At 42.3% G+C, this 26,140-nt stretch overlaps 1 protein-coding gene across 2 annotated transcripts in view; it reads left to right on the top strand.

The window, feature by feature from the left end:
• Positions 1 to 26,140, top strand: part of MAP2K5 (mitogen-activated protein kinase kinase 5) — a 145,199-nt gene that overhangs the window by 38,883 nt on the left and 80,176 nt on the right. For both annotated transcript variants that reach the window (XM_067471382.1, XM_060755376.2), the window contains exons 9-11: positions 12,949 to 12,988; positions 22,874 to 22,942; positions 23,048 to 23,129. In XM_067471382.1, the coding sequence (XP_067327483.1) occupies positions 12,949 to 12,988; positions 22,874 to 22,942; positions 23,048 to 23,129 (191 nt within the window). The remainder of the gene's footprint in view (positions 1 to 12,948; positions 12,989 to 22,873; positions 22,943 to 23,047; positions 23,130 to 26,140) is intronic.

The raw sequence follows: 26,140 nt of genomic DNA, 5'->3' as shown, positions 1-26,140 counted from the left end.
AGAGGTTTTCTGGTCCACCCATTTCCTATGTTCACTGATGCCTTTTTGCTGGGAGAGCTCTTAGCATGAGGAAACATTCTTAATTTATAGACTAGAGTGGAATTGTAATTGGGGATATTTATTTGGGGAGACTTATTTGGCATTTTTGGGTCAAAAGGTTCCCCTTTTGCCTAGACACTTTGTACTGAATTACATTGCTTGTATACTGCATTGGGATCCAAATGGAAATGGCCAGATTTGAACGTTTACAGGTGGCTGGATGCTGCCCATACTTCATTGCAGCGAATGGATGTTCATTTTTTGTTGTGTTACAAATGCTTCTGCTGCTCGGTTTAGCATTTTCCGTTGGCTAGCTTTCCACTTGCTCCTGCCCCTCGTATTGATTTGTAACCCAGGAACAAAAGCACGCATGGTTTTGTGCACGACCTCCGAAAACGGTGCACAGATCCATTATGGCAATGAAATATTACCCCCATTCGGCAAACAAGGAGGCAGGACACAGGTCGCTGAGCAGAAGCATTCGGTTTCTGTTTCCAGGTGAACTAACTATTATTGAAATAGTTTATGGAGATTGAGGTATTGATCACTTTTGTGCTAACGGTGGCTTCAGGGAAGAGCGAGGGAAGGGAGGGGGTTTTGTGGCGCTCGGAGGGCACCGTTTCATTGGAGGCTGAGCCTTGGCGCATTCAGGGTTTTACTGCCTCTTGCTTTATGGCTCGGGGAGGAAGGGCATCGCGGCTTCATTTTGATGGCGGCATAATTATGCGTCAGAAACGCACTTGATTACTCTGTGCAGCCAAATTGTTCCAGTGCATTGCTGAGGCCAATACTGCTATACAAACAACTTTTCAGTCAATTGAGTTGGGTGTTTCTTTAAAAAAATCAATATTTTTATAGCCATATTTCTAGGGAGAACTTGCTGAATCCAGTTTTTTTTAAAACCCTTCCATTTGTTTATTTTTTTAAGACGGAAAGTGGTTTATAGCTTCAGGTGAAGTTTTATTTCTCTCATTTTCACCATGAAGGGGGTCTCCCTGGGAATTTCAGATTTAGCCCCTAAAGATGAGCTTTTCAATGTTTGGGTGAATCCTTGCTGTAGCCAAGAGGCTCTTCTTCCAACACATGTGCAGGTAGATGATGATGATGATCCTGATGATGATGATTTCTCTCCCGCTTTATCTCATTTTAAAATAGACCCAAACAAGTGGGGAAACTTCTCAATTATGTTGCAAAGCTCCCACAATGCACTTCTTGGCTAACCCAATCCCTCAGATGTGATCCAGAGCAGGGATGTATGGATCTATCAAGTTCACTGGTGTCCAGGTTCTCATTTCAACCAACATTAATTAAATTCCTTCCCTTTTGTTTCCAAATCCATTTGCAGTTGTTGTTTTTTTCTGATAAAGTAAACAATAAAAACTCATATATCCAAGAACATTTACCCCTTTTCTAATACAGTCATCTCTCCATATTTGCGGGATTTGGGAGGCATGCTATCCCAGCAAAAGTGAAAAGGATGTGATTTTTACAGCTTTTTTATCTGAGAGAATACTTTTCTAGGAATATCTAAGTACCCCAGCATAATTTTATGATTGACTTCTGGCAGAAAATCATCATGCATTAATGCTGGAGGGCCTACAAATGACTAGAGAAGTGCTTTCTCCAGGAATGTCAGGGTCGTGCTGGAGGAACTAGATATTCCTAGAGGGAACATATTAATCAGATCTTCAGAAGTCAAACTTGTAAATGTGGAGGGCCAATTGCACATGCATTTCAAATCACAATGAGTCCAAATAACAGGAAAGGAGATTGTGTGACCTGAACATAAGGAAGAACCTCCTGACTGTAAGGAGAGCTGCCCAACAATGAAACTCTCTACCTCAGGTGTGTGGGGGAAGCTCCTTCTCTTGAGGCTTTTAAACAGAGGCTGGATGGCCATCTGTTGGGACTGCTGTGATTGTACTCTTCCTGCATAAAGGCAGAAGGGAATTAGACTGGATAATCCCTGGGGTCTCTTCTAATTCTATTCTTTTTCTTTTTCTTTTTGTAATTTACTTTTCCTAATAATGATTTTTCCTAATGACATTATTGTGTGCACTGTTCCCAAATACATGCATTTTGTGTACTTTACATATAATACTTATTTTATTAGATTTTTTAAAACTGCATACAGGACCACATAGACTGGTTTCTATTATTGTGACTCCTCATGTAGGGGCTTGGATGTTAACCTATAGGACAATGATTCCCAGCCTTTTGAGTTTCCAGAACCAGAGTGATCTTGGGGAAGCCTCGGTCTCTCCAATGGTGGCAAGTCTTTTCCAAACAGTCCCATAGTGGGTTTGCTTTAGGTTTGCCTTGAAAATACACAGCAGCAATTCCCTCATCTGGTGCATTGTGGGCTGTCTCTGATTTCAGTGTTGTTTCCAGTATCCAGTATACTTATACTGTGAATATATTGCCCTCCCCAATTCGAGCTAAGCGTTGTAATTCCTTTAACCTCTCCGATATTCTCTGAAAGCAGCTGTGATGGAGCACATTGGCTCTTTTGTGCATATTGGAAAATATTTGTATGGTGCATCATCTGGGGTATTTACTTGAATTGCTTTTTTGAAAAATAATTCACCGGAAAAACCGAGTTGACGCCGAGAGTGGGTTTGCTTCCTGGCGCATTTGTTTCCCTCCGTTGCTCTTAGACGCCCCCATGTTCGGCTTCCTAATTTTGTGGCGAAACACTTTAAACAGTGTGATTTATAAGGCAGCGTCTCCTTTATAACGCATGTGGCCCAGCAGAAGCAGCGCTAAATTATTGAGAGCGAAAGCACCTTATTAGTCTCATATACAATGGTGTCACTGGTAAATAACACACAATATTTCTCATGTAAGTCGCAGCCTCTGAGCTTCGGCCGGGTTTCACGACATATTTCTCTATTAAAGCCCACACAAAAGTCCAGCTCTTGTAACTTTCTTCATATTTCGCAACTCTTCTGTTGGATTGAAGCAATTGGATCACTGATTAGTCTCCTGTTTCCAGCCCAAAATCCCAAAACAAGGAATGCTACTCATAAAGAAGACTAAAACTCTTGTGAGCTACAACTCCTATGTTTCCATGACATTGAGGTATGGCTGCCCAAGTAGTGTCAAAATGCATTCATTCTACAGCAGTGGTTCCCACCAGTGGTCCAGAAGAACAAAAATACGATCTGCGGCCTCACCGTTACTATGAGAGCAACTGATTTCGTGAAACCCTCTTATAGTGCCAAGGCTTATGGTTTTCTGTGAAGGAGCAGATGACAACTACTGGGTGGCATATGTTCTATATCAGAAACTTGAGCTGATGTGGTCTATCCAAGGCAATTTTCTGAATCAGCACCCCAAATAATCGAATTAAATCCAAAGTTGACCAAAAACTGATTTGTAATCCTTTTGGTACTAATGTTGGAAAGTGGTCCCTGGTCAAAAAAAGGTTGGAAACCACTGTTCTACAGTGTAGCTGCACGTTTAGATGGGAAGACAGAATTACAGATGGATTTACTTAATGCTGCCCTAAATTTGGAAGACATGAGTAGTATCTTTTGGAGGTACCTCATTTATGGAGTCACCTTCATGGTCACAGCACTCCATACAGTCACGCCGGCCACATGATCTTGGAGGTGTCTACAGACAACATTGGCTCTTTGGCTTAGAAATGGAGATGAGCACCAACTCCCAGACATTACGTCCACGACTGGACTTAATGTCAGGGGCAAACCTTTACCTTTACCTTACCTTCATGGCAACGCATAGCAATGGCATACAAACGGCAACCACAAGATGTGGAGACGGCTTCATCTATGACGTCTACATTCTAAAGCAGAATGCTGAACCTTCCTCGTGTTTTTTGTGTGGGAATCGCATTCTTTGGCCGGTTGCTAACTTGGCTTAAAATGTCATCGACTCCTAGAGTCAGAAGAAACCCAAAGGAGACATCCAGTCCAACTCCCTTTTGCCATACAGGAATATACAATTGAAGCCTTCCCGACGGATGGCCATCGAGCCTCTTCTTAACAACCTCCAGAGAAGGCGACTCTACTGGACTCTGGGACTCTAAGGATTTTATGGTCCAATGGCTCTTACTTCTAATGTTTCAGTGGAATCTCTTTTCCTTCATCTTGAACATGCTAAGTGCAAAAAGTTCCTCAGTTTCTCAGATTGAACCATCCACCTTCTTTCTCGTCACGAGGCATTGCCTATTTCCTCTTCCCTTCTTTGATTTTTTAATCTTTTCTCCACTTGTCTAACCATTGTTTCAGATGCATTTCAGCTGCTCCACAACCACCAAATTCCTGCAGAGAATTGTTGCAGGTTAACCTCGTCTGGCTGCCGATTGCCGTTCGCTTGTTTCCATTGACCCCAGCTGTTCGGGGCCTGGCTCATAAAGTCTGTTATGTGCAAAAGTGCAGGAAAATGGAGATGGAGTGCGCCCTCACAGCCCCGACAGAGAAAGCCTCCCTTCTGCTGAACTGGCGCGGCAGCGAAAGTAAATAAATGAATGGACAGCAATCACAGCCTAGTTGATGAAACTGTTCAATTAAAGCACAGACATTTACATGGTGTAATTTCCCTAAATTGCCAATGAGCCCCTTTAGACACAACCAGTGTTCAAATTGATTTCAGCATTGATTTTGGCTGAAGCTGATAAATTTCTGCTTGTTAGTTAAAGTAATTTTGTAGAAGACTTTGTAGTGCGGTATTGAAGTGTTCATTTAGCTGATGGTTAAAAGAGGAGTTATTTACCGAGGGCTGCTCTGTTGTTTGGAGATGGAGCAATTCCCCAATCATCTTTTACTTTTACTTTTAATTTTTTAAGCTTCAGCATCCCAATCAATAGGTGACTGAAACTGATTAAAACTTATCCAACCAGCTGCCTATGGCAGTTTAATTAGAAACTGGATGATTCTTAAATTAAACTTGTTTTCTTGTTCTTTCCGCATTTCATGCTCATCTTCTGGAACATTTTGCCAAAAGTTAAGTTGTTCTGGATTAAGAGTAAACCAGGTAAAGAACAAGAGAAAGTGCGGTTGGGAGATTATTTCCTGGACTCTTCCTATCTTTTTATATAGGCTGAGCGTTGTTGATTAAGTGATGCTCATTGCAGACGTGGAGTCAGGTCAAAAGCGACCCTTGTATGGATTGGTTTTTAGTATATACATAAGGAAAAAAAGTTAAAGTTGAGTTACTCACATTTCTAGAAAGTCTTCCTCCTGTCTGCTTCTTTTCATATTCTCTAAGGAGTAGTTTTACAAGATCTTTTGCCATTTCTGACAAACTGCTACTCTCCCAGTGATGTAGTGGGTTAAACTACTGAGCTGCTAAATTTGCTGACCGAAAGGTCGCCAGTTTGAATCCTGGGAACAGGGTGAACTCCCACTGTTAGCCCCAGCTTCTGCCAACCTAGCAGTTCAAAAACATGCAAATATTAGTAGATCAATAGGTATTTCTCCGGCGGGAAGGTAACAGTGCTCCATTTAGTCATGCTGGCCACATGACTTTGAAGGTGTCTATGGACAATGCCTGCTTTTTGGTTTAGAAATGGAGATGAGCATCACCCTCTTGAGTCGGACACAACTAGACTTAATATCAGGAGAAACCTAAACTTTTACCTTTACTTTTAAAAAAATGGTTAAAAAATAGGATTTTCCCCTTATAGCCTGAAATGATACCGCGAGTTTTCTTACCTCCAATACTTTTTATTTCTTAATTCTGCTCCATCTTTAATCGCTGGAAGAGTTGCCCTTTTGGAGGCAAAAACGCCTACATGCCAGAAGGGCCCTTTCAAGTCCATAATGAATCATTTTGCAGCCATTGCTCAAGCATCTGCAGTGGGGGTTTGGACAGAAGGAAGGTTGGCTGGGATGGTTGCTTTGCGTGAGCAAAGTCCCAATAAGGGTTGCTGTTTTTTAGTAGCGCCGCTACTTCTGAATTTTCCTCTTCCGAACAGCCAGCCAGTCAAGCTAATGGCCTTGCCTATTACGGAAGGCAACAACTGTCAAAGTGCTAATTTCCTGGAATCCATCTGAATCCCTTCCTTTTTAGATGGCTTGTCGGTACATGGGAAATATCCTCATTAAAACCCTGAAATGCTGGCCATTAGCGCGGAGCAGAGTGCTTCGGCCTGGAACCAGTTTTGGATGTGGTTTGCTGCTTGTTTGCTGCAGCTGGTGACCATCATATCCTTGCACAATGTGCAATGTTCAGCCTCTCTCGACTTGCCACAGACGAAACTGTGATAATCGGCTGTTATTTTTCTCTTGATCATTTCAGTTCAGCGCCTGAATATTTGTTTGATTCAGGCCATTCCGAACTATTGTTGGGTAATATACTATGGAGCCAAGTCAACAGCTGCCTTGTGTAGAACAGCATCCAAAATAGAAAGATAGAGATGATTAGAAGCATCTTTTCTAAGAAAGAGAAACAGTTATATGAGAGTTCCTTTGTTTTGAGCAAAACTGGTGCAGGAGTCAGCATTGCTCACCTTGGTATTTCTGAAGATATCTCACATACATTAATTTCCTCTCCCAACATCATATTTGGGTCCATTGGCTCTGGCTGTTTCTCTCCTGGAAACTAAGCATAACTTCAACGCAATGGAGATTCTGGATTAAAATAAAATAAAGGCATCTGTAATGGGCCATGAAAGGGGGGGGGGGGGAAAGGACCCAGGATCCAGAAGCATTAGTTAGGCCACTGCTGAAAAAGCCCTCCCTGAATCCCCTATACCTTAATAATTACAGACCAGTCTTTAACCTTGCTTTTTTGGGCAAAGTGATGGAGAAGGCAGTTGCCTTTCAACTCCAGGCAGTCTTGGAGGACACACATTTCCATGATCCATTTCAAACCAGCTTCAGAGCAGGATACGGAGTCGAGACTACTATGGTTGCTTTAGGGCAGTGGTTCCCAACCTTTTCTTGACCAGGGACCACTTAACCAAGGACTACTATTACCAGGGACCACTTGACCAGGGACCACTCTCCAACATTAGTACCGAAAGGGTTACAATCAGTTTTTGGTCAACTTTAGATTTGGTTTTGTTATTTGGGGTGTGGATTCAGAAAATTTCATTTGATAGACCTCATCAGCTCTAGTTTCTGATAAGGAACATATGTAATCCAGTAGTCGCCATCTACTTGCCCACAGAAAACTATATTTAATAAGCCTCAGCCCTATAAAAGCATTTCACGAGACCAGTTGCTCTCGTTGCAATGTTGTTAGCAATGGTAAAGCCGCGGACCATATTTTTGTTCTTGTGGACCACTGGCTGTCCATAGACCACAAGTTGAGAACCGCTGTTTTAGGGGATAATGTCCACATTAATACTGACAAGGGGCGCGGGTCTCTGTTAGTGCTTCTAGACCCCTCAGTGGCTTTTGATGCCATCAACCATGGTATCTTTCTGGAACGTCTGGAGGTACTGCCTTGCAATGGTTCTGATCATACCGTACAGGCCAGTTCCAGATGGTGGGGCTTGTGAATAACTGCTCCTCAAAAATAAGCTGTTATGTGACGTCCCACAAGGGGCCATTCTCTCCCCAATGCTTTTAAATATTTACGTGAAACCACTGGGAGAGATCATCCGTAGGCATGGGGTGGTACATTTCTCTGTACCTTCAGCTAAGGACAGTGTGTCTCCTCTGAATGAATGCCTGGAGAAGGTAATGGCTGGGTGGTGGAAAACAATTTGAAACTGAATCCAGACAAGACAGAGGTGCTTGACATCAAGAGTCCTAATCTGGGGATGGAGGTGTGTCTACCAGTCCTGGTTACACTCCCCCTGAAAGACTGTTCGCAGCTTGGGACAAGGCCTCCTGGACCCATCTCTCCACATGGCATCCCACGTAGACAAGACGATCAGGAGCCTTAGAGCTGTAGTTTTTCAAGGTCTTTCGCCTTCTCTGACAAAGAATGGTGATGCCTCAACAAACTGCAACTCCCAGGATTAAAGAGCATTGAGCCACTGCAGTTCAAGTGGGATTGAATTGCATTAATTCTACAGTTTAGGTGCACCCTCTAAACACCACATCAATCTGCTGCAGGCTCAAAATGGAAATAAAATGTGTTTAATAACAAGAAAATGACAAACCACCCATGTATATTCCTTGCAAAAAAAAAACCGGAAATTCATCTGTCCACCATAAGAAGCTGTCAACGTTTTATTAGGTAGGATTTGCAGAACAACCACATCATCCTCCTTTTGCTCCTCCTCCATTCATTTATACCCTTTTTGCATTTATTACTATGACTCAAACTGGCATCCAAAACTTAAAACACACACAGTTAAAGCACTTAGAATATCATAAATAAATGCATATAAAATATTCTTAAAATGGGACCAAAAATTTTTGAATTGGGATAGGCTCATATTAGAATTAACTGGCGAGATCCGATTCTCTCCATTGCCAGCCTTCCTGCTTCTAAACAACTGTTGATTATGTGTGCATTCAACTCTTTCCATCAGGAGCTTTGAGGGAAGCCATGCACAGTTTTGCCGAAGTGGGTTGTGTGTGTATATATCCGCCTGCGTCTTTCTCTGCCCAAAGTAGCTGCTGTGCCGGGTCTGGGCAAGCTGCCTTCTCCGAATGCCCTGCAGGGAAGCATTTTAGTTTCCAGAGCAGGAGAAGCGCACAGTGATGCAAAATGGACTTGGCCCATGCCACTTCCTTCAGGGCGTCCAACGTCTGGGGATATGGTTAATAGTCAAGGTTAATAAAATATTTGACACAATTACGCCTGTTCTGCTCAAACACTGCGCTTTGTAAATGAAAGCGCAGGAATAATTGAACAGCAATGAAGTAGCATTTGGCAAACGTCTTTCTTTTTTCCTGATGGGCAGGTGTCAAGAGTGGCACTTTACCTTTCGGGCAGTTGGCTTAAGTTAAGGGAGCAGGTAGTCTTTGAGTCTCCTTTATGGAGCTGTTTTGAGTCTCCTTTGAGGAGAGAAAAAGTTGGGTATAAATAAACATAATAGCAACAACGATCACCTCCCAGCGGGTTAGAAACACCACTCCTACCCATAGAGTGATGGCTGGGAAATAAAAACTTCTGTTTGCCAATTCTCTGACTGTTCTGTTTGGATGGAGGTAACTGTGGTGGATCAAGATTCAGGGAAATAATGGAGGGGAAGGTCAGTAAGGGTTTATTTATACTGATGGAGTTCATTCATGTTTCCAGAGTGGTTGGACTCTGCATGTCGTAGCCTTCAGCTTCACTATTGGCTAAGGTTGCTCAGTGGTTAGTGTTGCTGGCTTTCGATCAGTTCACCCAGGTTTTTCAGACTGTGAGCCTGGGGCCAGAGAGTTTTCAGATTAACAGTTTGTAAGGCACTCTTGGAGTCTTTGTGGCTGAAGGGCAGGGTATAAATGCAGTGGATAAATAAATGGATATATTAATAAGTTATATGTGTATAACATGGTAGTTTATTTATTTGTTGTTTCAGAAGCAAGTTGAGGGTACAGTTAAAATGTATTTTAAAAACACAAAGTTAAAAAAAACTTAGCATTATGCTAAATGTTCTTTGACCAGAAGCTGGCCACTTGGAGTGCCGCTGGTGTTGCTGTGAGTAGGCCCTCCATTGTGCATGTGGCAGGGCTCAGGCTGCATTGTAGTAGTTGGACTGTGATTTGCTCTTCTCTGCACTCGCATGTCGTGGACTCCACCTTGTGGCCCCATTTCTTAATATTGGCTCTGCATCTTATGGTACCAGAGCACAGCATGTTCAGCACCTTCCAGGTCGTCCATTCTTCTGTGGGCCCAGGAGGGAGTTTCTCATCTGGTCTCAGCCACTGATTGAGGTGCTGGGTTCTAGCCTGCCACTTTTGAACTCTTGCTTACTGAGATATTCCTGCGAGTATCTGTAGATCTTAGGAAGCTGTTTCTTGGCAGTCCTGGATGTTGAAATGTAACAATATTTGGATGCCTATATGATGACCACTACTGTTTTCCAAGTTGAGTATCCCTGATCTGAAATGCTTGGGACTAAAGTGTTTTGATCTAAACCTGGAATTTATTTATGCTTCATAAAACACCTTATACACATTGCTTATACACACTATTTTAAAATAATTTTGTGCATGAAACAAACATTGCATACAGCCATCAGGAAACAAAGATATAGCTATCTCAGCCACCAATCCTTTGGATTCCAGTTAAGGGAGGCTCATCCTGAGAACTGGTCCAAATATTTTTAATTGACTTGGCTGTATCTTGCTTTCTTGGATTAGGAGACTGAATTAGACAGGAGTGCGCTACATCAGAGGTTCCCATTCGTGTGCATCTCAAAAAAGTGTGCTAAGGCTTTGGGATATCTGTTGTGTTGCACAGTCACAGCAAGAGCTCACCCATTGTCTAAGGGCATCTCTGAAGCTCTTCCACATTGTTCCCTGAATCTGTACTCAGAGCAAGAGGATATTAAACTAACAGACACTGAGGATACTCTCTCAGCTGCTTATCTTCTTGTCATTTTTGTTGATCTGAAAGTGAAAATGTTTTGCCAAAGTTTGTTCATTTGTAGTTCATTTATCACCCATCACACAAGCTCCTCTCCTTGTTTAGAAAGATGCAACACACATAAGTAGACAGGTGCTCTATCTATGTCCAGCTCCAAATTGGATGGACATAATTTAAATGCCCAATTTCAGCTTGTAGCTCTTCTTCGTCTCGGGGCAGAAAATGTTTCCCCAACAAACTCTTTGGGACAAGTAATTACTGCGGTAGCCACAGCCTAATTTGAAGAGTTAGTTGTTAATTAAGACACGGCGGAGGTGTCCGATTTTCTTTTGGTGTAACCAAAGCTCCGTTCAGACTCCATTAATCACTTTGCAGAGGCTGTGGTGGAGGAGGTCAAGGCAATTGAGACGCCCTGGCGGTCAGGAGTAAACAAATTTCCCTTCCTCCCAGGTAAGAGGGTGGCCCTGGCAGGAGCCAAAGCAGGCCGGGCCCCCTCGGGCACCGTATCCGATGGGCGATCTCTTTCTCAAGGATAATTAAATGTTCAATTGCTACTGTCAGTGCTCTGTAAACCAAACCAGGTACTTGCTCTTTGCTGGAAATTTAACCCAAACTTCCACGGATGAATTGGCGTGCATCATAATTAAATCATCAAGTCTTTCCTTCTAATTCACTTGGAAACAAGAGATGCCCTCCCCCTTTTTAATGGAAGAAAGGGAGGGGAAAGGATCGGCTTTCTTGACAAGCTAATTAAGTTGCCGAATGGCCCGACGGAGTGCGGATTAAACTAACAGACGCTGAGCACCAGATCTCAGCTGCTTGTCTCCTTATCGTTCCTCTTGATCTGAAAGTCAAAATGTTTTGGCACTGTCGGTTCATCCATAGTTACTTCAGGGCTCACTTTACTGTCTCTCTGGTTTATCGATTGAGCATCTTGCGGTCAGGCTCTCAAATACCCCGTGGAGGGAGCTGCCGCTGCTTTGAAATGCCTTCTTTAGATATCTTTAAGATTTACGTAAAATAGTACTGATATAATCTGTGATGGTATTTGCAAACAAACACGGTCTCTTGTTCACCGTTTTAAGGGACCCTCCTTAGAGAATTCAAAACTAGATGGTACAAACAAAATTGCCTGTTCTGACTGGGATGTTGACTTTAGCTGCATGGATATGTAAAATGATATTTATATAATGAAAGGATAATGTGTGGACAGAGAGGTATCACAAATTAGTTGTTTTGATCTCTGAAGCTGGTGCTTAATAGAAGCTAGAGTTTGTTCTTTGTGAATAAGGAACAAACTCCATTGGGAGAAAGGTAGGGAATAAATAATAATAATAATAATAATAATAATAATAATAATAATACAACCAGCACAGTGGTCTTGTTTGCTGTGTACTAATCTTGTTCTGTTTCTAATAATAATAATAATGATAATGATAATAATAATGATGATAATAATAATAATAATAATAATGCATCCAGCATAGTGATCTTGTTTGCTGTGTACTAATCTTGTTGTGTTTATAACAACAACAACAACAACAATAATAATCTATATAAATAAAAATGTAATGTTAATTTGTGCGATTAACATAACTCAAAAACCATTGGACAAATTGACACCAAATTTGGACACAATACACCTCTCAGGCCAACGAGTGACCATCACTCATAAAAACACTGAAAAACACAGCAGAAGAGACATAAAAGCCAAAAAATAAAAAATGCATTACAATGCATGCACAAAACCTCATATATACACAAAACACATATGCTCAAATATATACACACACATACACATATATAAACACAGAAAACACATATACTCAGACTGAGCCACAGCAAGGCGTGGCAGGGGACTGCTAATAATAATAATAATAATAATAATAATAATAATAATAATAATGCATCCAGTATAGTGATCTTGTTTGCTGTGTACTAATCTTGTTGTGTTTCTAATAATAATAATAATAATAATAATAATAATAATAATAATAATAAGCTTACACGATATGAGGATTTAAAAATGGAACTGCAAAGACTCTGGCATAAGCCAGTAAATGTGGTCCCAGTGATGATTGGTACACTGGGTGCAGTTCCTAAAGCCTTTCGTCTGCACTTAAAAACAATTGTTGCTGACAAAATCATCACCCGTCAGCTGCAAAAGGCCACCCTACTGGGATCTGCACACATTATTCGCACATACATCACACAGTCCTAGACACTTGGGAAGTGTCCAACATGTAATCAAAAACAAAAGCCAGCATAGTGATCTTGTTTGGTGTGTACTAATCTTGTTATGTATCAAATAAATAAATAAATAATGGCCATAATAATAATAATAATAATAATAATAACTAGAGAGCTCTAGAATTACATTCGTTACAAACTGAATAGATAAAAGAATGGATGTGACTTATCTGTTGTTTAAACTATTTTCTTTCTTTTCTTCTTTTCCGGATGCAGAGCAAATCATGCTCCCAGTGGGAAAATACTAGCTGTGAAGGTATGTTTTCTTTACACTCCTCTGCTTTTAAACCACCAACCCATCCTGTACTCTTCTTCCTGCAGTTGTTTCAGTTTGTTTTGTCAAGGTTGTAGACCGAAAATAATTCACACATAGAGAATGTTTTTCATATAGCGATAAAGCACGAGACAGTACACACTCTATGCTTTTTTGGTTGGACAGGTCATCCCGAGAAAAAAAATCAACAGATGTGGCTTAAAGTCAATTGGAAAATCACAGATATTGAAGCTGGTTGAGCTCTCTTTCTGTTGATTTGCTCCTTGCCCTTTCTGTCCTTCCTTCTTAAGGTGATTCTGGAAGACCTTACTTTTCTGTTATGTCTTTTGTTTGAAATAACCCAGAGATTGTGTGCATCTTTTGAATCCAAGAGCAGGTTTTCAATGCCTCCTTCTGTTTGACAATGCGGCATTTTTGTGTTTTGTGGCCTTTCCTCTTATTATATGTTACTTTGTGTATCTGTTCCCTAAAAACCCTTCAGAACAGGTCTCCCCCCCCCCCTCAAAATAAGAGGATGGTATATGCAGGGCCATCTTGTAAAGACACCAGCATTGCTAGGGCATCTTCCTATGCCCTTTTCTAGCTGTCTTCTGAATATGGGTCTTCCTTTCCATTCCATTTTTCCACAAAAGCCTTCATTCTGCATGTTCAGGGAGAACAAGAAATTCTTAAAGTTGACTTCTATTAGATTAATATTTTGGGATATATACTAGCCCTTTATTTGAGCTGTTGAACTTGCTGATTGCAAGGTTGACGGTTCAAATTTGGTCAGCGGAGTGAGCTCCCACTGTTAGCTTCAGCTTCTGGCAGTTCAAAAACATACAATTGTGAGTAGATCAATAGGTACCACTTCCGCGGTAAGGTAACAGCACTCCATGCAGTTATGCTGGCCACATTACCTTGGAGGTGTCTACGGACAACGCCGGCTCTTCAGCATATAAATTGAGATGAGCATCACCCCCCAGAGTCAGACACAACTAGATTTAATGTCAGAGGAAAACCTTTATCTTTACCTAACACTTAAGGATAGAAGGCTACCTTGCTTGAAATCAATTCAGGGATCGCTTAACAGGCCGCTTGGCTTTGCAATCATGCTGGCCACATTACCTTGGAGGTGTCTATAGACAACACCAGCTCTTTGGCTTAGAAATGGAGATGAACACCAACCCCCAGAGTCGGACGTGACTAGACTTAATGTCAAGGGGAAATGTTTACCTTTAATCAGAAAATGGATCCTACATTTTTGTAACAGCATACTTCTTTCTACAACAGGAATGATATACGGATTTCTGTATTTGTTACTCTTTAAACCATTCAGAAACCATAGTTCTCCAAACAGTGTTTGGTAGATTACAAATCTAAAATATGAGCAATGGACGGACGACTCAAAGGGCCCTTTAATGTTATAACCACCTGCCTTGCTTCCTTTGGTAGAAGTCATACAATGTTACTTCTGGCTGTCCAAAATGGGCATTGCTGGAGGCATTGGAAATAGCACACTGTGGCTATTCAATCTCAGGATTTAAAATTCTCCTTTAGGATCTGAGTAGGTAGGTATGGTGAAGCAGTTGAGTATTGAACTCATACGATGATAACCCATTGCTTGAAATCAGTCAGTTGTGCAAACCCACGGGTGACGATGGGCAAGTCACACTCTCTCAGCCTTAAAGGAAAGCAATGTCAAAACTCTTTGGAAGAACTTTTGCCAAGAAAATCCTGGGATAAGAGCACCATAAGTTGGAGCTGACTTGGAGGCATATAGCAGCTACAATAGATGTGTGACTTCGTGTATGTGTTTATATAATAATAATAATAATAATAATAATTTATTTATTACTCGCCTCTTCTGATGGTGTGATGTGGGGTACAACAAAGTCAAACATATATGAACATTATATATATATATATACAATAACTCACATAGATTAAAAACACAAAAATATATATAAAAAAACTTACACCAAACATAGTTACAGAATTGACATATTGTAGTAATCATATGTGATCATTTCAGACCATTCCTATGAGCACTGGCCCTTCTGTTCAGGACTCAGTGACGTTTCTGGACCCTTTTTAAGGCTATGCCCATGTATAATGTATGGCAATAATCCAAGGTTACCAGAGCATGAATAACTTGCGAGGCGGCCTTTGCCCTGGCATTGCGATAATTGATATATCGTCTTGCATCACCCGATCCACCTTCTGACCATCCTCATCAGTGCCACAGACACACATCCAAGAGCAGGTCAACATTGCTCTCCTTCGATCGTGGAAGGCAGATTCAATGACACCCAGTCTAGCACTCCACATTCCCAAAATGAGACCTGCTGCCTTTCTGTTTCCACTGCAAACGTCAAGTTGCCAGAAAATGCCTTCAGGTTTAAAAATTACTGGAGCTGGCTCTTGTGGGTAAGAGGGGAAAATGTTAATCTGCTAAAACACCACATTTCTGCCCATTCTGCTTCTTTCTGGAAATTCACTGCAGATTTGTAGTCAAAAGCTTGTGGACCAGCACTGGCCCATTTGCCATTATTTTGAGAAGAGAGGCAAACAAACATCAGTGTTCTGGAAGAAGCAAAGACCACCAGCATTGAAGCCATGATCCTCTGCAATCCGCTTTTCTTGACTGAATGCCATGTTGTCGAAAGGCCCTGGCACCATCTCCCAAAGTAGGTAGAGTCATAGAATCATAGAGTTGGAAGAGACCTCATGGGCCATCCAGTCCAACCCCATTCTGCCAAGAAGCAGGAACATTGCATTCAAAGCACCCCGGACAGATGGCCATCCAGCCTTTGTTTAAAAGCTTCCAAAGAAGGAGCCTCCACCACACTCCGGGGCGGAGAGTTCCACTGCTGAACAGCTCTCATAGTCAGGAAGTTCTTCCTAATGTTCAGATGGAATCTCCTTTCTTTTAGTTTGAAGCCATTGTTCCCTGTCCTAGACTCCAGGCCAGCAGAAAACAAGTTTGCTCCCTGCTCCCTATGACTTCTTCTCACATATTTATACATGGCTATCATGTCTCCTCTCAGCCTTCTCTTCTTCAGGCTAAACGCCCAGCTTTTTAAGCCGCTCCTCATAGGGCTTGTTCTTCAGACCCTTAATCATTTTATTCGCCCTCCTCTAGTACTTTACTCTCAGTTCAAGAATGGAAAATGGAGTGTTGGTGGGCAGCACACGAGATTGAAAGATGGACTTAAAGCTAACCTTAAAAAGTGTGGAATATGAACAGAGAGCTGGGAAGCCATGACCCTCGAGTGTTGAACTGAAGGTCAGCTGTGACAAACAACACTGTGGATTTTGAAGAGGCAGGAATTGAGGGCAGAAGGAAGAAATGTGCCAAGAGGAAGAAGGCGCGTCAAGAAACCTTTGTTGGGTTTCCATCTGGAAATGTATGTCCTCACTGCGAAAGAGAGACCTTGCTAATCCAGAATTGGTCTCTTTCTAAAGTCACTTAATCTCCAAGACTCTATCCATGGAAGACAATCAGGCTCATGGTCCACGAGGGACTGCTTATCTAGGAATCGAAGGTGAAAACAAGATAGCTGGTATGCCCCACAAGATTCCCTCTGTCCATTGTTCTCTATAGAAGTGTTGATCCTTCTTCTCTTCCAGCAAACACTGCCTTGTGGACTACATCCTCCATGTTTTCTGGTAGCCTTTTTGGGGGGCTTGAAGGCCTTGCTTATCTGCCACACTTCTTCCTGCAGAGAGACGGCATGTGAAAGAGGCGACAGTAGCCAGTTGCTGGTACTGCTTGCCGTGACTGCTGCCACACTGCAACTACCGTGGGCTTCCTCTGCTCTTAACTGAGCATTTAAATGGTCCATTTGATTAATCATTTGTATACTGACTATCATACTCCCAAATTTCCTCTGAGTTGTACATACTGTAAAAGACAATTATGTTGCCACAGATTAAATAAGTGAATTAAAATGGAGTTGCAGCTTAATTTGACCTGTGATTTTGCTCTCATTCCCTTTAGTGGCGCGCACACCATTCCGGCAAATAGATGAAGTCATCCATGACAGCTGGTGATGAATTGCCATCGCTATACTGTATATTTTAATAGCCTCTCACTAATTTAAATTGAGCACCGAGTAAATTATAATTCAGTCACTTGACTGCTTGTATTTAACTTGACAACTCATCCTTATTTGTCCTGGAGGTGTAGCAGAGAAGTGGAGAAAATGGGCTCAGGTATTTCTTGCGGGGTTAACCCTTTCCCCTTGAAGTGCGCTGTGATGACAGAGTCTGCTCAGACAGACACTTGGCTCACTAGTTCATGTTCCTGACCCCAAGAGAAGAGAACCATTTTATTTCTAACAGTTGTGCTGTTCATTTCAAGTGGGAAATTGGAGATGTGCTCGCAGTCTGGACATCTGTCTCTGTCTCCTAGCTCTACCTCATCTCTTCTGCTACACTTCCTGAATGGCTGTCAGATGCATACTACAATGAAATGTTAAATGGTTAAAGGACTGGAAACCATGAATCTCTCTGAGGAGCGGCTTAAAGAGCTGGTTCTGTTTATGCCATAAAAGAGAAGGCTAAATGGCCCCAGCCCAATCTACCTGTCCAAACGCATCTCCCCCTATGAACCATCACTGAGATTAAGATCCGCCGGGGAGGCCCTGCTCTCCATCCTGCCATTGTCAGAGGCATGACTGGTGGGGACGAGAGACAGGGCCTTCTCGGTGATTGCCCCCCAGCTATGGAACTCCCTTCCTGGTGAGATCAGATCGGCCCTCTCCCTCCTGACCTTCAGAAGGATGGTAAAAACTTGGCTGTGGGACCAAGCTTTCGGGACAGGGCAATAAGGCAGCGATAGAAAACTTTCCCAGGCCAATTTAGATTTGACACAGATGGTGTATTTTAATATTTTGATAAATGTTTTTAATGTTTATGCATCCTCATATGAATTCTTGTCCCGGCATTGAATGTTTGCCGTATATATGCTGTGCTCCGCCCTGAGTCCCCTTTGGGGTGAGAAGGGTGGAATATAAATGTTTTAAATAAATGAATAAATAAATAAGGCTGAGTGAAGGGGACATGGGATCTATGTTAAAATATCAGAAAGGATGTCCTAAAGAAGAGAGAGCAGGTTTCCTTTGTGATGCCCTGGAGACTGGGACTCAGTGGAGTCATGGGTTCAAATGACAGGGAAGGAGATCCCACCTAAACATTAAGAAGAACTTCCTAATTGTAAGAAGAGCTGTTCAACAGTGGAACTCTCTGCCTTGAAGTCTGGCGGAAGCTCCTTTCTTTGAGGCTTGGAAACAGAGGCTGGATAGCCATCTGTCGTGGGTGCTTTGATTGTAATTTTCCTGCCTGGCAGAAGGGAGTTGGACAAGATGGCCCATGCAGTCTCTTCCAACTCATATGATTGTATGGTTCTAACTCAAGCCTCGGCACTCATTGTCTCTTACTGAGATACTGAGTGCTCTTAAGGGCAATTCAAATAATGTAATAGTGTTAATGGTGCCCTGAGTCAGCCTATTCAGATATACCTAACACCACCGTGTTCATGTTTACCGATTCTAAGTGAACTTAGAAGAACTTACTTCATGTTGAGATTAATGCATTGGTGCAGCACTTGAGGAAGTTACCTTTTTTGGACAACAACATCCAGGACAATCTTGCTGGCTGGAGATTCTGGGAGTAAGTGCCCAAAACAGGACTCTGAGTTTCTGTGTATCAGGAAAATCAGCCATCTAAATACCTCATTTCCTGTGGTACTGGCATGGTGTAATGTCTTGAGCATTGGTTTCAGACTATGGAAGACCAGGGTTCAAATCCTTGTTGAGCCATATACACCCTCTGTGGGGACCTTGGCCAAGTCACTCTCTCTCTCTACCTCAGAGAAAGGCAAAGGCAAACCTCTTCTGAATGAATCTTGCCAAGAAAACTTCATGAGAAGTTTGCCTTAAGGCCACTATAAATGTGAAATGACTTGAAAACACACAGCACTCATAGTATGTTACTAATTTCTTGTATGAGGTCGATTATCTGGATCCCTCGCAGTCTGGGTTTAGGCCTGGTCACAGAACGGAGACTGCTTTGGTCACCTTGGTGGATGACCTCCATGGAGAACTAGACAGGGGGGTTGTATTCCTTCTGGTTCTCCTGGATCTCTCAGTAGCTTTTGATACCATTAACCGTGGTATCCTTCTGTGTCAGCTCTCCGGAATGGGTCCTGGGACACTGTTCTCAGTGGCTCCGCTCCTTCCTGGAGATGGTGATGCTGGGGGACACCTTCTCAGACTCCTGGCCATTGACCTGTGGAGTCCCACAAGGTTCTATTCTTTCTCCCATGCTTTTCAACGTGAAACTGCTGGGTGAGGTCATCCAGAGTTTTGGAGTTGGGTGCCATGCCTATGCAGATGACACACAACTCTATTATTCTTTTCCACCTCAATCCAAGGAAGCTCCCTAGATCATGGACTGGTGCCTGGCAGCTGTGATGGATAGGATGAGGGCCAACAAGCTGAGGCTTAATCCAGGCAAGACAGAGGTTCTCCTGGTCAGTTGTGAGTTGATTGGGGTATAGGGTGGCAACCTGTGTTTGATGGGGTTAAACTCCCCCTGAGGACACAGGCCCGCAGTCTGGGAGTCCTCCTGGATTCAGTGCTCTCACTTGAGGCTCAGGTGTCGGTAGTGGCTGAGAAGGCCTTTGCAGAGTTAAAACTTGTGCGTCAGCTGCAACAGTTTCTCGAAAAGCCTGACTTGGCCATGGTGGTCAACTCCTTAGTTACATCTAGAATGGACTACTGTAATACACACTATGTGGGGGTGCCTTTGAAGATAGTTCAGAAACTGCAATTAATGCAACGATCGGCTGCCAGACTACTAGCTGGTTAATTATGGGGAGCATGCAACGCTCCTGTTAAAACAGTTCCACTGGCTGCCAACAAGTTTCCATACTCAATTCAAAGTGCAGACTATTACCTACAAAGCCCCTATATGCTTCAGGTCCAACCTATCTTTGAGACCGCATCTCCTTCTATGAACCAGTGCGGGTTCTGAGATCCTTCGAGGAGGTACTTCTCTCAGTCCCACCTCCGTCTGAAGTGCAGTTGGTAGAGACAAGAGAGAGGGCCTTCTCGGAGGTGGCCACCCTCCCCAGAGAGATTAGATTAACCCCCAGTTGAAGATATGGCTCTTCAAACAGGACTTTGACCTTGTTTAGAAATCTTGAATGATCATACTTGAGAGTGATTATTTCACCTTGCACTTCATGGTCTGATATTGATTGCAATTTGTTTTATATTTGCAGCTACTGTTGCATTTTATTGATTTTAACTAGTGGGGTTTTATGATTTTATGCTCTTTGTTATTGCGATATTGTCTATACACTTATTGTATTTTTTTGTGTTGTATCTTGGAGTGCTTTTGTGAGACGCCCTGAGTCCCTTCAGGGAGGTGGTGGCGGGCTGTCGGGATGAAAACCACATCTGATGCAACTATTTTGTGGCAGCTGTTTTGCCCCAGACAGGTGTCTTAAAATCAATTCAGTGTAATTCACGGCAGCCCTAGGACTTTCTTCATTTAGTGTCTCAGCCAATGCAGCATTTTCCACCCATGACACCAAACTCGGTCAATATCCAGCTAATGCTCTTGCGATGAGCAAACCTCCTTCTGAGCAGAGTTTAACCACCGGAAAGGGATCTCCTTTAGAGATGATAGAGGGTTAAATTTTGCTGTGGTTTTAATGGCCAAAATTGATATAGTGTTCCAGCGGGTTAGTTTGTTTTAAGCTTTCCACCCAGGGAGGGAAAAAAATGTAAGCGAATATTGTTGGCAAATGACTATCGATCTGGAGAAATGTGTTAAATGTTTTCTTGGCAGCCTTTCTATTACAGTTACAATTTAGTTTAGTGAGAGCTTTTATAAATAACCCTAAAGCAAATTCTTGATAGAAAGTGGTTATGCTCTTTTTTCTCCATTTAGACAGACATCAATACTGTAAAATATGGGTTTGAGTAGAGGCTTCTTTGCTGTGTGTATTTGTGTGTTTCATCCATTGCAACATGAGCTCTCTTAATTCTGCAAAAGTTACTTAAACCTCAGTAGCATATACTCTTTCCTTATTTATTTTGGGAAAGAATGGCCAGCTTCTTCATATTTGGGGAAAGAGTACATAATCTATGGCACAGCACTGCACATAAACAAATTCATATATTTACATGTTATGGAATGTAAAAGGTTAATAAGAGCTATCTAATGTCAGAGTGGCAACTAAATTAGTATATTATTCCTCCTAAGAAATAATTATACCTTTTTGTACATGTAATTGTGGACAATGAGAAGATGTTGCCCTTTGCAAATTCCAGATGTTGCCCTTTGCAAATTCCAGATAAAATGAGTTTAGCAGTGCTCCTTTGGCTGCGCCTTGTCTAGGGCAAGGCAATGGAAACGGATGTCAGCCTATATGACCACTAGAGCTTTTAATAGTGTGCTGATTTTGCTGGTTTTTTAAAAAAGAAAATATTTTGTCTTAATTCTATGGGTTGTTTAAATTCTTTTCAGCAACAGTGTATTTTTTAACATTGGTGTTTGTAAATAATTTTAAATGTATTTGCTTTTAATCTTTGCAAGTCACTGTGAGTCTTTAGTGTTGGGGGAGGGAGGAGAGAATGACAGACTAGTGGTTGGGGAAAAAAGAAAAAGGAAGGAGGGAGGGAAAGAAGGAAGGAGCATGAGAAGGAAGAAGGGAGGGAAGGAAATAGAGAAGAGAAGGAAGGAAGGACAAAAAGGAGCAAGGGAGGGAAGGAAGGAGAAAGGGAGGGAAAGAAGGAAAGAATGGGAGAAGGAAAGAGGGAGGGAAGGAGAGAATGAAAGAAGGAAGGAGGGAAAGAATGAAGGAATATGTGAAGAAGGAAGGGAAGGAAGGAGAGAAGAGAAGGAAGGAGACAATGAAGGAAAGAAGGAAGGACAAGAAGGAAGGAGGGAAAGAAGGAAATAAGTAGAAAAGGAGGGAGGGAAAGGAGGGAGAAGTGAAGGAGGGAGGGGAGGGAGGAAAGAAGGAAGGAATAGGAGAAGGAAGGAGGGAGTGAAGAAGAGAAGGAAAGAGAGCAGGAAGGAAGGAAGGACAAGAAGAAAGAAAGGAAGAAGAGAGGGAGGGAAAGAAGGAAAGACAGGAAGGAAGGAAGGAAGGAAGGAAGGAAGGAAGGAAGGAAGGAAGGAAGGAAGGAGGAGGGAGGGAGGGAGGGAGGGAGGGAGGGAGGGAGGGAGGGAGGGAGGGAAGGAAGGAAGGAAGGAAGGAAGGAAGGAAGGAAGGAAGGAAGGAAATGCTGAAATCTGTATATGCCTGAAATTATGGTTCTGAGTCCTGCTAGATGCAGGACCCAGAGCTTCCAGGAGATAACACTTCTCTAGGAATCTCTAGCTCCTCCATGATTCTGTGAAGATTGACTATAGAGAACCAAGGGATTCCTAGAGAGATGTTCTCATGCATTTCCACCTGAATATTAGGAAGAACTTTCTAACTGTGAGAGCTGTTCAGCAGTGGGACTCTCTACCCCGAAGTGTGGTGGAGGATCTTTCTATGAAGGCTTTTAAACAGAAGCTGGATGGCCATCTGTTGGGAGTGCTTTGAATGTGATCGTCCTACTTGTTGGCAGAGGGTTGGACTGGATGGCCCATGAGGTCTCTTCCAACTCTATGATTCTGTGATTCTATGAAAAAGGAAAAACCCAACAGTATTTTAAATTCATACTTTTTCTACTTCTACACCCCTAATCCTAACAGAAGTGGAGGGCCTACTCCCCATTCTTCATTACTTGCTTGGGGCTTAATAATGAAAAAGAGAAATACTAGTCACTTTGTTAGTGCCCATTTCTACAGAGATAATGTTTCATTCCTTGTTTCCAGGTGATCCCCTTAGATATTACACTTGAACTTCAAAAGCAGATTATGTCGGAGTTGGAAATTCTTTACAAGGTGCGTCTTTCCAGCATTTAGATTCCAATTCTCCTCGTCTGCTGCTTCTCTCTGGAAGTACTGTATATTAACAGCCTCTTTTCCCCTCCTCTCCCCTCTTTACAGTGTGATTCATCCTATATCATAGGATTTTACGGTGCCTTTTTTGTAGAAAACCGGATCTCTCTTTGTACAGAATTCATGGACGGTGAGTGGCACACTGTATATTCTTGAAAAGCCTTGACTGTTTACAGAAATATAATTGGCAAACGTGTTGGAACATTTGCACACACTAAAGAAGCACAAAGCAATTCCCACAGATGGCGTGAGTTGCTGGTTTTTATATATATATAGATATTTGAAAGAAGGTATTTTAGAAAATAATAACCATTCACCAGCCTTGCCACATAAGGCAGGCGAGAGTTACGATTACTTGATGTTAAGCGCGTTATGTCTTTCTGAATGGAGTTGTACTGACTTTTATGGAAAATTTAAATAGAACAGAAGTAAAGGCTGGTTTATCTGTGGTTTGATACTTGCCACTTCCATACAATCTGTCTTTGCTGACAAAACAGCTGTTCTCCCTTTTAATGTTTCAGTCGCCAGCGCAGAGCTTCCTTTGCAAGGAGCCTATTAGCTCTCCCACTGTCCTGCGCTTTCAGCAAGCAGTTGGCTGGGAATGGCAAAAGATGAAGACGCTCAGCCCAGCCCCGAGAAGGAGCCTGATTGCTTCCGCTTTGTTTAGCAATTTAACCCCAGCATTTCTCTCATTAGAAATGTCTTAAGCAAATGAAGCAGATGTTCCTACGAAGGTGACTCTCAACAGTGCATCGCTATCCCTTTTTATAGGGGTCAAAAATAATGCACTTTTCTCTGAAGGTTTAGGGAACTTCAGTCTAAACGCTCTCTCTGTGCCATTTGCCTAATGTGGGCGTAGTCCACTCTTTACTGGGCATATTGAACTCTTTTTCATATCTGTCTATATCACTGGCAACAAAGATCCACATAGTATTTTATTTATTTATCATGTCAGCAGCGAACCAAAACAGTTGTATTGCATTAAAAAAACAGACAAGCAAACAAAACACACAATTTGCAGACTTGGTATTCTATTAAATGTCCTTTGACCAGTAGCTGGCCACTTGGAGTGCCTCTGGTGTTGCTGCAAGAAAGTCCTCCCTTGTGCATGTGGCAGGGCTCAGGTTGCATTGCAGTACGTGGTCTGTGGTTTGCTCTTCTCCACACTCGCATGTCGTGGATTCCACTTTGTAGCCCCATTTCTTAAGGTTGGTTCTGCATCTCGTGGTGCCAGAGCGCAGTCTGTTCAGCGCCTTCCAAGTCATCCAGTTTTCTGTGTGCCCAGGGGGAGTCTCTCATTTGGTATCAGCCATTGATTGAAGTTCTGGGTTTGAGCTTGCCACTTTGGACTCTCGCTTGCTGAGGTGTTCCAGTGAGTGTCTCTGTAGATCTTAGAAAACTGTTTCTTGATTTAAGTCGTTGGTGTGCTGGTTGATACCCAAACAGAGGATGGGCCGGATATGTCACTGCCTTGGTCCTTTCACTATTGGGCCAAGGCAGTGACATCTCCGGCCCATCCTCTGTTTGGGAGAGTTAAAGCAATGGTATTCCCTGTAGTAACCAATGGATGCAAGAGCTGAACCTTAATGAATGCTGAGTGAAGGAAGATAAGACACTTTTGAACTGTGTTGTTGGAGATTTTGGACCGCAAGAAGATCTAAACAGTCCGTACCCTAGGAAATAATGTCCGACTGCTTGCTGGAGGGAAGGATATTAGAGGCAAAGATGAAGTACTTTGGCCACATCATGAGAAGACTGGAAAGTTTGGAGAAGACAATTATGCTGGGAAAAATGGAAGGAAAAAGGAAGAGGGGCCGAGCAAGGGCAAGGTGGATGGATGATGTCCTTGAAGTGACTGACTTGACTTTAAAGGAGCTAGGGGGTGATGACAGCTGACAGGGAGCTCTGGCATGGGCTGGTCCATGAGGTCACGAAAGCGACTGAACAAATAAACAGCTATATCAGTGGTGTCAAACTCATTCCCCTCAAGGGCCATGTATGACTTCAAAGGGTTGTGGAATCCATGAACCAAAAATCTTTGGAGATGGCCAATTTTTTAACATAGTGGTTGGTGCAGTTCAGTTTTTACTCAATTTGGGCCCCCAGAAGTTATTGAATGACAACTCCTGACGCTTTTAATGATCTACAATGCTCCTGACTCAACAGAACAAGCAGCTTCCTCCGAGATGACACCGTCATCATTTGAAGCCATGGAAAAGAAGAACTCAGGAAGTTCCTGGACCACCTCAACAGCATCCACCTAAACGTCCAATTTACTATGGAAAAGAAAACGAAGGAAAACTACCATTTCTTGATGTCCTAGTCATATGAAAACCCAATCAACAATTGGGCCACACAGTTTACAGAAAACCTACACACACAGAAAGATACCTACATAAAAATGCCAACTATTACCCAGGTCAAAATAAGCACAATTAAAGTCCTGGCAGACTGTGCAAAAAGAATCTGTGATCCCCACCTTCCCCAAGGTGAACAGAACCACATCATCTGGGCTCTTCAATTTAGTCACATATTCTGTAGGTTGTAGGCAGCCTACAGTTTGATGACATGCCCAAGAAAAACATGAGATTGGAGGGAGATTGTTTATAGGTTCATAGTCTCCCAGCCCATCTCCCCTCTTCATATAACTGAATTAAAGGTAAATGGGTTGTATATTCATATCACTATGCTTTCAGAAGGATAAAATCTGGCTACCAGTATTAAAAACTCTAAAATCAGGACAGTAAATAAAGAAGAAACAGAGTAATACTAGACAGGAAACAATCAGGGCCAGCTAATCCCCTCCCAATGAAGGATTCCCCCAAACAGGAAGCAGCCAAGCTTTGAAGCTGCAAGGCTATTCAGTACTCATCAAGGTGATCAGTTGTAACATTCATATTTGCCTCAAACACACAAGAGTTCTTTCTCCCATCCTGGACATTATTCCACAGATTTATTATTATTATTATTAATAATAATAATAATAATAATAATAATAACAACTTCTTTATACCCTGCCATCATCTCCCCAAGGGGACTCGGGACGGCTTACATTAGGCCAAGCCCAACAACACATCAGTAACACAACAAAGCAGTAAGTAAATAAAACAATGCAATTAATATAACTCACATATAGGCAAT

Source organism: Anolis sagrei, chromosome 9 (assembly GCF_037176765.1).
Source record: "Anolis sagrei isolate rAnoSag1 chromosome 9, rAnoSag1.mat, whole genome shotgun sequence".
Taxonomy (NCBI): domain Eukaryota; kingdom Metazoa; phylum Chordata; class Lepidosauria; order Squamata; family Dactyloidae; genus Anolis; species Anolis sagrei.
This window is presented reverse-complemented; position numbering and strand designations above follow the sequence as displayed.